General features: G+C 41.4%; 1 protein-coding gene across 3 annotated transcripts in view; it reads right to left on the bottom strand.

Annotated features, from left to right (window-relative positions):
- LHFPL3 (LHFPL tetraspan subfamily member 3) overlaps positions 1–14,830 on the bottom strand; it is a 587,290-nt gene that overhangs the window by 173,093 nt on the left and 399,367 nt on the right. For all 3 annotated transcript variants that reach the window (XM_058725352.1, XM_058725351.1, XM_058725349.1), the window contains exon 2: positions 7,834–8,070. In XM_058725352.1, coding sequence (XP_058581335.1) covers positions 7,834–8,070 — 237 coding nt within the window. The remainder of the gene's footprint in view (positions 1–7,833; positions 8,071–14,830) is intronic.

Here is a 14,830-nt window from a genome sequence, read left to right as displayed (position 1 = left end):
CCACATATGCCAGGCATTATTCTAGGTACCAGGGTTACAGCTGTGAACGAGAGAGACAAAAAGCTCTGGTGGACCTTTTCTGGAGGAGGACGATTAACAACAAAAAAAAGAGGTAAACTACTTAGCGGGTTAGCTGAAGTACACGGGTATGTGAAACTCTAGAGAGGTTGGCCAGGGAGAAGGTGATATTTGGGTAAAACCTGAAGGAGATGAGGAAGCAAACTGTATGGTTTGGAGGAAGAACATCTCAAGCAGACAGGACACCAAACACAAGAGGCCCTGAGATGGGACTGCCCCTGGTGTGTTTGAGAAATAGTAAGGAAGCCAGTGTGTCCAGAGCACAGGAAATGAGGGAAAAAAACAGGGAGGAGGTCAGAGCGCAAAGATGGAGGCAGCTGTGCATGGTCTTGTAGACGGTACTCAAGGACTCTGGCTTTCACTCTGAGTCAGGTCATGTAGTCACTGGAGGGTGTGCAGCTGAGGAATGGAATGGTCGGACTTACCCTTTAACAGGATCACATGGGTGCTCTGCTGAGATCAGACAGAAAGGGGGCACAGCTGGAATCAGTGAAACTGTGTAGGGGTGTCTTGCAATGATGGTCTGAACCTGGATGGCAGCCACAAGGAGGCTGAGAAGTCGGTGGACTCTGGCTATATTTTGCAGGTAAAGCAGACATGAGTTTTGGATGGGCTAAACGGCAGTTGTGAGAGAAAGAAAGGGGTCCAGAATGATCGAAGTTTTGGCCTGAGCAGATGGAAGGATAAAGCTGCCATTAACTGAGATGAGGAGGACTGTGCGAGGTGGCAGCTTTGTGGGAAAGAAACGTCAGGAGCTCAGCAGGCCCCACGCTGTCAACGCAGAGCCCAATGTGGGGCTCGATCCCACAACCCTGGGGTCATGACCTGAGCTGAAATCAAGAGTCGGACACTCAACTTACTGAGCCACCCAGGCGCCCCACGAGGATCAGTTTCAAACTTTGTGGTGCTAATTATATATTGAGAAAGGGTATCAAGTAGGCAACAGGGCATAGGAGACCAGACTTCATTGGAGAGGTGGAGGTATTTAAACTTGGGGTGTCATTAGTGTGCAGAGGTTTCTGAAAGCCATGGTGCCCAAGGAGATAATCTACAAAACAAGTGCAGGTGGAAAGAAGGCAGAGATAGGGAGGAGGCAGCATAGGAGGGTCCACAGAAAGAGCCCAGAGAGGGAGAAGGAAATCTGGGCAAGGGCAGCTCCTGGGAGCCAATGAAGGAGTTCCAGGATGGCTCACTGCAATCAACTGTGAAAAGGCAATGTAAGAATTGAAAACGGACTGTGCAATTTAGCACCTGGGAGTGACCTTCATAAGACAGTGGCAGGAAGATGCTGGGGGTGAAAACCTGAATGGAGTGAGTTTATGAGAGAGTGGGAGGAAACAGGAGCAGCAAGGACTTAGAACAACTCTGGGAGGGCCTCCGAGGTCTGCACCAACTGTCAGATTAACGAGCCCCTCTGCAAAAGTGCCAGCATACAGGCAGTTTTAGAGACATATTCTGAAATGCTTTAATGACTGTGTTTGTTCAACACTAACCCCACTGGGAAAGAGATGGTTCACTGTGACCTTATTAAAGATTTAATTCAAAGCACTCGGTGCTTTTTGCCACGGCTTCCTGATCTTCCTCTCTGGGTTTTCATAAAGTTACACAATCAAGTAAGAGGATCAGTTTTAAAGATATGTACTTTTTTTTTTTTTTTTTTTTTTTTTTTTTGAGAAAGAGAGCACACACAACCTGAGCAATAAACAGGCACAGAGAGGGAGAATCCCAAGCAGGCCTCACACTGTCAGCACAGAACCTGATGTGGGGCTTGATCCCACAACCTCGGGGTCATGACCTGAGCTGAAATCAAAAGTCGGACACTCAACCGGCTGAGCCACCCAAGTGCCCCAAGAGGATTAGTTTCAAAGACTACTTCTCATGTTGCAATTAAACAACAGGCTACCCAACAATCAGTGGGTCAAAGAAGAAATCAAAAGAGGAATGAAAAAAATACCTTACAACAATGAAAATGGGAATACAGGAATAGTCTATTCTCAAGTATATTAGATTCTTGATTAAGTGACATCATCTAAAAGCTACCAAGTGAAAATAAGACTAAACTCTTTAGTTGTACAGGGCTCATTGGTCAAGTTGAAAGCAACAGAATCGGCATATTTTAAGAAATTATCCCAACATCTTGTATGGTAGAAAAAACTTGAAAGTTTGAGTAAAACAACTGTGTTTGAGCCCTGGATTCATTCCTTCACAGCCATGAAAATTTAGACAAAATGTTTAACTTTTCTGAGCCGCAGTGTCTGATGTGTCGAAGTAGAATGATGATAGCTTTCTCACAGCATTACTGCAAAGATCAAATATCATATGGGAAAAATGATTAGTAACTAGTAAAGCTTATCTAGATATTGATTATAAACTGCTTTCATACACATGCTTTCATTGGACTCTCTCAACCCTATGCAGGAGGCAGACCTGGGTAGTATCCTTCTCATTTTAGAAAAGGGGAAACTGAGGCTCTGGGATGTTAGGGACTTCCTTAAAGCCATAATGACTCTTGTGTGCTGGAGTTGAGACCAGAAACAAAGTTTTCCTCTCTGATCTGGGGCTCTGTCCACTGTTGAGGTGTCCACATGGACGCCACATAACATGGTAATTAGTGAGGCCAGCAGACTCCTGTGCCCCGGACCAGAATTTCTAAACCTGACTCCTTCCACTTGGTGGTGTGAATGATGGGGCCATGACAGTGCTGTTCAGGGCAGCCTAGAGCTCCTTCCCGTTGACCTCATCTTTCCCTTCTCTTACTCTTCTGTTGCTAACAAGTTCCTAAGAGCCGTTAGTGTATTCACTGCTCTGAGGGCACGAGCTCTTACTGCCCTTAGAGCAACTTTAAGGAACATTTCTGAAAGTGTCTCCAGAATTTGAGCTGGAAGAAACCTCCAGTGCCATTTAGACAAGCCCTCACTGCATAGATGAGAAAGTTTAATTCTGCAACTATCAAGATCTGGGGGCAGGGCGCTTAGGTAATGTGAGAGCCCACACTGGCTCCAGGCAGTGCATGCTCTCCTCACTCCCCCCACGCTGCCACTCACAGTGGGGCTGTGGCATGGCATGCCATGGCACCTTACATCAAAATACCGAAGGGCTTCTCAATTAGTTACTTGAGTAAAATGAATTTAACTCCACCTATTATAGCATTAAAAAGAGCTTAAGCCACTTAATAAATGGTAGCTAGAGTCACCTCTTAATGGATAATCATATTTTCTCATTTGCAGTGTAAGTGCTAGAAGACAGAATGACTTTAAAACTGTTCATGAGAGGACTCAATTATCTGATAAGCAATTCCAAAGACCATACACACAAACTCCGAAACACGGCTCTTTATGAACGGCATCTCACAAGGAACGAGCTATTTGTGGCACGGGAGTTCTGGAAAATGTAATTATTTATCCTTTCACAATTAATGAAAGAAATTGGAAAGGAAGCTTTCATTTCAAATCCTTTTTATCTGGATGAAACTTTAATTTTACATAATTAAATTGACTTCACAGTTCAGTGTGTTAAAATACGCAATTAGGCGGCATATCAAGGTGAAATGCCTCCTGTTGTTGGCTCATTTAGAAATCGTGCTGTCGAGCTCCCAAACAACAACGAACACCTGCCCACCTGCTCTTATCCCCAGAGCCGGGGATGGCATACAGCCTGTGGGGCTGGCTTCTCAAATTCACAGTCGAATTTTCTTGTAAGTGCTAACTCCTGCAGAAGTTAGTTACGTATTTAAAAAAGTTTTTGCTTCTGTTTTTCAGTGGAGTTTTTTGTTTTTTTTTGATTTTTTTTCCATGAGAAAATATTGTGGGACTTTGATGATGCAACATAGATGATTCACTTTCTCTCTCAGAGAAGCTCCTGCTGAGGTAACCCTTGGATTCTTCAAAGTTGCTGGTTGAAATTCTGTGGAAACTCCCTTATTCCAATCTTGCCATTTTACAATTTGTGGCAAACTTCAGATGAGACCACTTTCAAATTATTGTTGTATTCCTGGAAAAGGCTTAAGAAATATTTGTAGGTGGTACTGAAAGGTGACATACACTCTAATGGGATTGGGGTGAGTCCCTGGAAAGTTAATTAATTAGAGAGAGAGTGAGCAGGAGCAGGGGAGAGGAGAAGAGGAGAGAGAATCTTAAGCAGGTTCCACACTTAGTGCAGAGCCTGATGCGGGGCTCAATCCCATGACCCTGGGATCAGGACCTGAGGTGAAATCAAGAGTAGGACACTCAACCGCCTGAGCCACCCAGGCACTCCTGGACATTTATTTTAGGAGGCGGTGGTTTATCGAGGTAGAAAGCTCACCTATGTACCTTCCCCTTGTTTTTCCTTTGAACAGTACTTTGTGATGGTTAATTTATGGCTCAGTAGTGTCCTATATTCCCTTAAAGAATCTGTGAATGGAACACAGTTCAACAATTAGAATGGAGTTCTCTTCCCTTTTTTGATATAGTCTACAATTTACATAACAGTGATTCTTGTTTTATCCATTGGGGAGGTGGTTAGGAAGGATTCATGGATAGAAGCAATATCCTTACTGTAGCAATACATGGAAAACCTGGACCCATTTTGTGGCTTTTCCAGATAAACACAGAAGCGTGTTGCTACATTCATTATAAAAGCCACAAAAAGAAGATGATCCTATCATGAGACTGCTCAGGACAAACTTGTTTAAAATGGGGGCATATGCTCCTCTTGTAGGTTTATCCTCTGTATAGTACTCTTGCTACTTATTATAGGATGTAGGTTGTTAGGATGACCAGCAGACCATGAAACTGGAAGAAGACTGTAAAATGTATCAGTGTGTAGAGTAATATAATGTATATCAGAACATATGAATGCTTTATTCTTTTGAGCCAAGACTTGAGATATGGTATTGTCTGCTTTTAGGATACCACAAGCCATTAGGGAATTAGTAAATTCTTCTAAAATTCCGTGAGCTCGACTGGCCTCTGTCTCTTTGCATTGCCCTGGAATCCAAAGGAGGACTCAACTACCAAAGGACAGAGGAAGAATAGTGAAAACATGGTTTTAGTAAGTGAAAGGTATATTAATGTAGCCATGCAAATTGTAAAAGCACTTATTCAAATATAATTTCATATTTACAAATTATTCTCATCAGATCTCTCCTCCATTAAGATTTATAGAAAGTAACACTGATGGTATTTAGTTTTGCTTATTGCATACACTAGAAAGCAAGTAAACTACTGTTTAGTGAAATTGTTTATATGCACACATACACAATCATCGATTGGTCTCCCCAAGTCTGCAAGTTTCAACACTGAATACGTGTTTAAATAATACCAAACAATAAAAGCTATTTTGCACAGCAACCATAAATCTTTTACCATTTCTAAGAAACATGCAGGTCTGATTACATTTTCTGTAATCTGAGATTGATTTTATACAGATCCTATCGTATGAGAATCTGAAATGTCTACACAGTAGAGCTGTTGATACATTCTCAGGATTCAGATAAAAGAATTCTGATTGTGTGTAAGAATGTGGTACAACTGACACGTTCCTCAGTATGGCCCGATGCTCTCGGCTACTTTACTGGATTGGATTTGATGCAGAGGAACTGCTACTGATCTGGGTCCTTCAGAACCAGATGGAAGGAACTATGGACACAGGTAAATGTGATACAAGCAAATGAAGATAATGCACACAGAACAATCATGCACAGAGACTCCCTAAACCTTATACTGGCCTCTTTTGACTTCCTTCTCCATCAACACTTACCAAGGCGTTGGAGTGGAAAAGATGCCTTTTAAAAATGAAAACCTAGACAGAAGGGATGGGATATCAACATGGAACCAATTCCAGTGAAAGAAAAGACCCACTTTGAAAACTGTTGAGAGTTACCCTCTAATCCTAGCTGTTACCCTCCGAAGCATGAATTCAGAATTGTCACTCATTTGTGTGGATAGAACTGACAGTTCTCCATTGCCAAGTGAAAAATCTTCCTGATTATTTTATTTTTTAAATTTTTCTTCATTTCCTTATTTGGGGTCAACAGATGTCTGAAAAGTTTAAAGGTTCTTGGTATAACTTTAAATATTTATTTTTTTTGAGAGAGCACTAGCATGGGATGGGCAGAGAGAGAAGGAGACAGAGAATCGGAAATGGGCTGTGTTGACGGTAGTGAGCCTGATACGGGGCTCCAACTCACAAACCATGAAATCATGGCCTGAGCCCAAGTCAGATGCTCAACCGACTGAATCACCCAGGCGCCCCTCAGTATAACTTTAAATTGTACAGTGAATAAATAGCACTCAGTCCATTATTACGTGGTGGTAGAAATCAAGCATTTGCAGAACAAAATGATGTTTTCTTTAAGTCAACCCTTTAGGGAAAGGCAACTTATTCTGACATTGAGCTATCCTTATTATTCGCTTTGAGGTGAAGCTAATTGGAGAGAGACCTGTATACATGCACCAAATCACAAAGACAACAACGGACAAGGACTCCAAATCAATAAGCACATGTGAAAGCACTTTAAATCTGTAACATGCGTTATGAGGTACATCATCCTTTAAATCTAGAAAGGACAACCGTGAGAGGGAATAATTGTGTTTTTAGAAAGCACTGCTCCCTTGTGCAAGATTTTTGTGTTTAGAACATTTTTGCTAACACCAAATAAACTAGTGCGTGTTCTGCCCATAAATCAGGGAGATAAAGAACTCAAGGATGACTGCTTCCCGAGACCGCTTGATTTTCTTTCTGTATAGTTCATAGTTTACAAGCATCACCAGTGATGGTCTAAATATAAAGCTTGCTACACTGTCATTACCTCCTGTAGTATCCTGTAGATATGAATCTATACCTCGATTTGAGGCCCGCTGAAGCACTCAAGAGCCACTACCTGAAACAGTAAGCTACATTTCCTAATTCAAGGATGGATTTAGTTTCCAATCAGAAATGGGAACTACAAACAGCAGCCACCCAACTGAAGGTGCCAATGTAAGTCCAAAGTCTTAAAATTAAAAGTTACCTAAAGATAAAACAGCAAAATAAATCTAAGTCTGCAATGAACAGAGGTAGTAAAATTCTATGCCCCAACAACTGGTTTAAAAATCTGGAAGGAAAATTAATATTCCTCTTGAATAATGACTTGCTACTTTTTATTGGCACTCTATCATTTGAACATTTATGCATCATTCACCAGCCAGTGCTCTATTTTTTTTTATTCTAGTCTCTTTGTGTTTCAGAAGACATTTTCTTTTTGAAAAGAAATAGAAGAGCTTTTTCACTACCCAGATAACACATTTCAAATTCAGTTAATTAGGTAACTGTTGAAATCCCTAACTGCAACTGGTTAGGGCCAGTATCATGCCTTCTCTCTGAGAGGAGGAGTCTGAATTCAAATACAATGATTGTGAACAGTTCAATAAAGACCTTTGTAGATGATTTTAGGAGATTCTCCATACATTTATTTCAGCCTGGAAAATAGCTGATGGAAAGGATGTACTCTCCATTTAACCAAGTAGACAAAAAAAAATTACCTTAGCCATGAACTTTCAGAGAGAGGGAAAAAGAAACTGGAAAAATGCATTTAAATAATAATGGACTCAGAGTCTTAGAAAGGTAAGTATGAAAATCCTGTATTTCAATTGCATAAACTTCTGGAGTTGAGTCTAGGGGAAAGTCTATGAACTAGACAGCATTAAAAGATGCACGAAATTAGACCCACATGGGAAGCACTGGTATTTGATGTGCTTGAAGTGTCCCAATAAGAGTTCCCGAAAGCAATCTTACCTTTGTTTTCTGCCTTCAGTTCCTCTGCCATCAAGCTGTCTTGTCGGTTACCAAGCACAAATGCCAGAAACGAGAGGATCAGGGCATCCAAAATCCCAATAATGGCCAGGATGTATGCCCAGCGGACTGAACACGCCCCAAGAGTGTACTTGTCTGTCTTTTCTCCACACATCCGTTTGACTTCATCTGAATCCCAGCCATCAGGGAAAATCATACAGCCAAGCACAAGGCAGGCAGCTTGATGAAGAGAGAAAAAGAGGAAAAAAAAAAGTAGTTAACATAGATGTTATTTTAGCAAATATTGCTACTGGGTGTCAAAACATTGCTTTAAATTCTTGATTTAAAAACTAGCAAATCTTACCACTGTCCTACCCTGAATGGTTTTTTGTGTTTTTTTTTTTTTTCCTGGTTTACTTAAAAACAGCCTAGTATTGCAGTGAAAGGTCTGGGAACACCATTTACAGCAAGCCTGAGCATTCTGAGAGAGGTCGAGGTTTGTTGATCTATAAGAAAATACTAAAAAACTTGAATTTTGGTTGCATCTGTGGGAAGGCTTCCAATGCGAATAAGCCATAAGGAATCAGAACACAGCAGAATGACAATTCAACACTGGCTTTGAAGAGCTAGGACAGCAGCCAGATAAGGGATTAGGATAACATGGAAAATACCAGAGTGTATATTGACTGAGTCACAGTAAAAAAATAATTTTCTATTGCATCCTCCTACACACCCACATGTGCGTGTGCGCACGCACACACACACACACACACACACACACACACACTCTGAAGTTTCTTGAAACCATGCCTAGTAGATTCAGCACACCATGGTATTTTCTAGCTTCTGTTCTATTTCATTTTTTAAAAGGCTGAAAAATGTTGCGGCATGGTGTGGTACCAGAGGTTTTATGGAAATTCAGGAACTTAAGGAGAATACTTATATTCTATTTTCCAAATATCACTGTGGGAATCATATGAATGCTTTTTATAGAGTATGTTACTTTGCAGATTAAAGAAGATTAGTAGCTATTTGTTGCCACTCTTTATATTTAATTGGATTATTTAGGGGTAAGTGAGGATAGTTTTAGATTATACAAAGCTTTCTTAAAAAATTTTTTTAATGTTTATTCATTTTTGACAGGGAACAAGCAGGGAGGTACAGAAAGAGAGGGAGACACAGAATCTGAAACAGACTCCAGGCTCTGAGCTGTCGGCACAGAGCCCGATACAGGGCTCGAACCCACAAGCTGTGAGATCATGACCTGAGCTGAAGTCGGATACTTAACAGACTGAGACACCCAGGCGCCCCTAGCTTTCCTTTAAGATATATATTTTTTAATGTTTATTTTTGAGAGGGAGACAGACCACAAACAGGGGAATGGCAGAGAGAGAGGGAACCACAGAATCCAAAGCAGGCTCCACACTCTGAGTTGTCAGCACAGCCCCCAATGTGGGGCTCAAACTCAAGAACTGTGAGATCACAACCTGAGCTGAGGTCAGATGTTTAACCGACTGAGCCACCAGGCCCCCCTATACAGAGCTTTCTCAACAGGTGTATTCATTCATTACTTCACGAATGTATTCGTTCACTCACTAATTCAAAAAGTACTTATTGATTTTTTATGATGGAGTGCCAGACACAGTTCTTGGTGCTTAGAGATATAGCAATTAGGAAAAGATACATGGCTTATGTTTTATCAGGGAAAGAAGCAAAAAAAACCAAAAAGAGTAACATGCAAATAAAGTAGTTGGAAATTGTAGTACTAAGTACATAGTCCTAAGTACTGGGTAGGAAAGAAACAAAGGACTTAGATAAAGAATAATGGTACACCTCTTGGAGAAGTGGGGATATTTAAGCTGAGACCAAAAACAGACAAGGCACTAGACCTATGCAATTGATGGGAATAATGTTCCAGGCAACAGCATGTGCAAAGGCCTCAGGGTTGGAAAGAGGCCTGGGGTATTTGAGGAGCAAACAGGAGATCAGCCACTGGGATGGAGAATGAGATCATGTTGAGGCTGCAAGGGAGGCAGGACTATGTATCCAGAAAGGTTACTGTTTCTAGGGCATGTCACTTAAAAAGACTGATGGCATTACCAACTTAGAGTTGTGTGATGGTCAAGGCCAAACACTTCGTGCAACTGTCAAAGCTGTTACTTCTTGAACAAACCAGCAGTGGACACCTAATTTCCTATGTTTGTCATAGGAGCATGACTCTACAAGGCAGGTGTGGAGGACACAGAAGCCAAAAGGGGTGACACACAGGGAGACCACCTGGGAGAACTTTGATTTAGGGTTCCTTGTTCTTTTACAGAACAAGATTTCAAAACTTTGGGTCACACTTGATTCCTCTTTTCTTTGCCCCCCATCCCAAATGTTGCCATGCTTCTCTCATCCACGTAGGCACTATCTCTGCATAGGTGTTATCAACACTTCCATACTTTAAGCCTCATATGTCACAGAAGGAAACTAACTTCCTTCCGCTTTCAGTTCACCCTCACTCCAATCCAGATCACATGAGACCGCTGAGCCCATCATGCTCAAAACCTATGGTGGCTCCCCACTGGTACTGAAGAACACTCAGACATCTCAGGTGCCCAAAGGCTCCATGATCCAGCCCCCACTTACTTTCCCAGCCCCTTTTCCCTTCATAATCTCCATTTCACTTGGGTTGAATGACAGCCGACTTCCTGTTCATGCACCAAGTTTTTGGACCCTTCTCTTTCTTCTTCTGCATGGAGTATTTGCTACCACTGTCCTTAAATGTTCCACTCTTCAGTATCTTTCATCGGTCAAATCAAATGCAATACCTTCTACAAAGCAAGCCATCTCAAATTCTTCTTGACCTACAGTACTGCCCTTCTTGGAACGCCCGAAGCTGTTGACTGTACCTATCAGAGTCCTTGTAGCTTTTTACATTTGTTACTTATTTACAAGTATTATTTCGATTAACAGAGTGTAAGCTTTCTGAGGAAGGAATCTTTGGTTAAGTCACCATATTCATAGCACCTAAAAAAGTGCCTTGTAGACCTCTAGCACTAAAATATTTTTGAATGGGAAAGTAAAACGAATGAATAAGTCAATTATCACACCTAGACAGTATACTCTAAAATACAGTTTATAGGGGCGCCTGGGTGGCTTAGTCGGTTAAGTGTCTGACTTCGGCTCAGGTCATGATTTCATGGTTAGTGGGTTTGAGCCCTGCATAAGACTCTCTGCTATCAGCACAGAGCCTGCTTTGGATCCTCTGTCCCCCTCTCTGTCTGCCCCTCCTCCACTTGTCCGCTCTCTCTCAAAAATAAATACACATTAGAAAACAGAAAGGTTTAAAAAATATATAGTTTATAGAATTCAATATCATTACCACCCAATGTCACAAATCTAGTTTAAGACTCATCTTTAAAAGGTGACATTCAACAGAGACACTTTTGTTATGATTAGACAACAGATTTCAAGTACTCAGGAGAACAATTTGAAAAAAGTTGACTATTTCAAAATTCAAATTCCCACTTCTTCTGGAACTCCTAGCATTCCATTCCAACATGCTCTTCGAGGTATTTCTAACAATAATGATCTGTGTATTTTTTAAAAGGATGTGGTTTCCGTTAGCAAAAATTAACTTTACTTGGGAAGACACACAGTGGTTTGAATCCAAACCACAGTTGAGAAAAATCTCTAAAAATGCTATGTTACATGGAAGATTTTAAAGATATTCTCAATTTTTTTCTTACACATTAAATAATGTTTATGTAGGAGTAAATTACTTTCTTATACAGAAAAAATGAAAACCAAGTATTTTTCCTTTATGAATGGCAATCACTTAGAGAAGGACACTATATTATACTACTTAAAGCTCTAGCAAAACTTAATAGAAATCACCAAGTGACACAAGTTTGGGAAGGTTATTAGATATTATAGGACAAGTTCTCCGCAATGGGGTATTTGTGGAATAGTGACATCAACAAAGACATCTTTTCTCAAAGTCTTTCTACACTTAAAAGTTTCCATATCTGGGGGCGCCTCGGTGGCGCAGTCGGTTAAGCGTCCGACTTCAGCCAGGTCACGATCTCTCGGTCCGTGAGTTCGAGCCCCGCGTCAGGCTCTGGGCTGATGGCTCGGAGCCTGGAGCCTGTTTCCGATTCTGTGTCTCCCTCTCTCTCTGCCCCTCCCCCGTTCATGCTCTGTCTCTCTCTGTCCCAAAAATAAATAAAAAACGTTGAAAAAAAAATTAAAAAAAAAAAAAGTTTCCATATCTGGAAACTGAGTTACAAATGAGGATAAAAACAATAGAGGCAGAATTAACCGGAAACTAAAACCACATGAGAGTATGAGTGGCAATACATCGCTCCCAATCTTCAAAGCATAGGATTTCCTTAACCCAATGTTGAGAGAAATCTGAGAAGAGAGAGGATACGCAATTGTGTTTCATCTTATGCAATGGCTATTTTGCTCCAAGTTACAAAAATAGAATTTTTGAAATACAATTCTTATTTTCGATAGTCTAAGGGAGTGACTGTTCAGAGAAATCTTAAGATAAAACCAGGCTAACAGGGCTGGGCTCTGGCCTCCTACGGAAAAGGTTTAGGTCCCCCCAGCAAGGGTACTCCAGGTATCCTGCAGGCCACAAGGCATTGGGAGACGTACTGGTTGCCTCAACCACTTCTCACTGGACTTAAACTTAAACATTTGATCTTTTTCTAATTGATGTGTTTTTAAAAATCTGAATGGCTGTATAATAGTAAAAATGAGATCAACTGCATTTAAAAGTTTTTAAATCTTTGTAAGTGAAACTTGAGATAAAAAATAAGTAAAATTTGGATTTTAAAGTTTGAGAGAAAGGGAGAGAGAGAGAGAGAGAGTGCGCACACACATGCGCATGGCAGGGGCAAAGAGAGAAGGAGACAGAGAGAATCCCAAGCAGGCTCCATGCTGTCAGTGTGGAGCCCAATGCGGGGCTCAATCTCATGAACTGTGAGATCATGACCTGAGCCAAAAATCAAGAGTCAGATGCTCAATCGACTGAGCCACCCCAGGTGCCCCTAAAATCCAATTAAAAAAAATTTTTTGATGCTTATTTTTGAGAGAGAGACAGAGCATGAGCAGGGGAAGGGAAGACAGAGAGACACACACAGAATCCATAGCAGGCTCCAGGCTCTGAGCTGTCAGGACAGAGCCCGATGCAGGGCTCAAACCCATGGACCGTGAGATCATGACCTGAGCCGAAGTCAGACACTCAACGGACTGAGCCACCCAGGTGCCCCAAATCCAATTTTTAAATAAAGAAATCCTATCCCTTTGAAAGCTGTGCTTCTAGATGGTCATTACACGATAAAAATTGTACTTTTTGACAATGTATTATCAAAATATACATTTTCTTCTGCCCCTATCCAAATTTCCCCTATTTGGCTATTTTTGAAACGTGAAGTCTCCCCAAAGTTATAGTGTGTTTAGGATTAAATGGAGCCATTAAAATAGTTTAGGCTCTGTTAGTTTCTTTGGAAAGGCATTACTGTGTTTTGCATTAATGAGTGTGTGCTATAATAAATTCTGTTTCCTGGCATCCTATTAATCAGAACCCTATTCACCTGCATGATGTGGATAGCCAGCAGAAACCAACAGCTGTTCCTAATCCAAACTAAGCAGTACCCGTAAGAGCCTAGGCTAATGTCTCAGTCAACAAACGATTAAACACTATTCCTCTTGGTTTTGTAATTATTTCTAATTCTTTACAAATTGATCATCCTATAAGATGCAGCAGCATCACTATACTCAACAGTAGAGAACATAAATCACCAGAACATTTGATTAATTTGGACATGCTATTTCCTGACCACAAGGGATAGTGGAGAATTAGTTCCAATTGGGCTATTATCCCCAAATGGGTTTCTTGGTAGAAAGTCACCTAGGAAATGCCTAGCTGACTCGCAGCTATCTCTTCCTTCACTTCAGCAGTGGGTTTTCTGGAAGACTATCAGGGAACATTTTTGAGTGTTAGAAATGAGAGCTCACAAGCTGGAGGTGAGCAGAGAAGGATGCTCTCTGCATGACACCTTCCGACTTACAACATATAATAAAGGCATCCTTGTGAGGACAGGCCCGTTGATTTCCATTTTAAGCATGTTCCAAATGGTTAGGAAGCATTCACATTCTAAAAGGCCCCTCGGTCTAGAAGCTGATGCCCCACAGTGGGTTCCTCTGAAATAGTACACAAACATCCAGTGGTTCCCTAGAGCCACTAATTGCTCTGGCAATTTTCTGGCCAAAGAGTTGAATGTAACCTCTGTGAAGGAAACGTCCTTAGAAAAATCTACCAATGTTTTTAATTGGGTCTTTCTCCAAAGGAAAACGAAGCAAGATGAAAAAAGCAACGGGGGGTGGGTGGGTAAGAGGGAGGTTGTCTATGATTTGGGTCATGTGTACAGGCTGATGCTGCTGGGCCAACTGTCCCGGTCAGGACACTGAATGCTGCGAACCTGAGAACGGCTATTTTTTTTGGACAGTAAGAGGAAGACTAAATTCATTCTTTAAAAAGTCTATGCACTGTTGCACAAAAAGCATGATAAATTGCCTCATGTTGCTGAAGCACTCACGGGGAACGTGGTGAAAAACGAACCTGCATCCACTTAACTCTATCAATTATTCAGGCACGCAGTAAGGGAAGGGGTTGACGCCAGAGAGCTGCCGCGCCGCGCTCCGCAAGGGGAGCGTTCACCTGACTGTCACTCTAAACACCTGGTAAAGAAGAGGCACGCATCCCCAGCATCTTCATTAGCACACAGCCCGCAAACCGGAACTACCCTATTTACACATCTGGAAAAGCTGTGATGCCTACACCTCAGTCTACCTCTGGAAAACGGAGTTGCTAGGTAATCCGGGACATGAAATACTGCAGTTGAGAGTCTGGTGGAGAACAAATGATCTCCCGATAAATTCTGGTTCTAAATCCAGTATAATTTTATGAGCATTTCACTTGAGGTCATAGCACAAAAGGGGCAAC

The sequence above is a fragment of the Neofelis nebulosa genome, chromosome 4, assembly GCF_028018385.1.
Source record: "Neofelis nebulosa isolate mNeoNeb1 chromosome 4, mNeoNeb1.pri, whole genome shotgun sequence".
In the NCBI taxonomy this organism is placed as follows: domain Eukaryota; kingdom Metazoa; phylum Chordata; class Mammalia; order Carnivora; family Felidae; genus Neofelis; species Neofelis nebulosa.
Note: the sequence above shows the minus strand (reverse complement) of the source record. Positions and strands in the feature narration are given on the sequence as shown.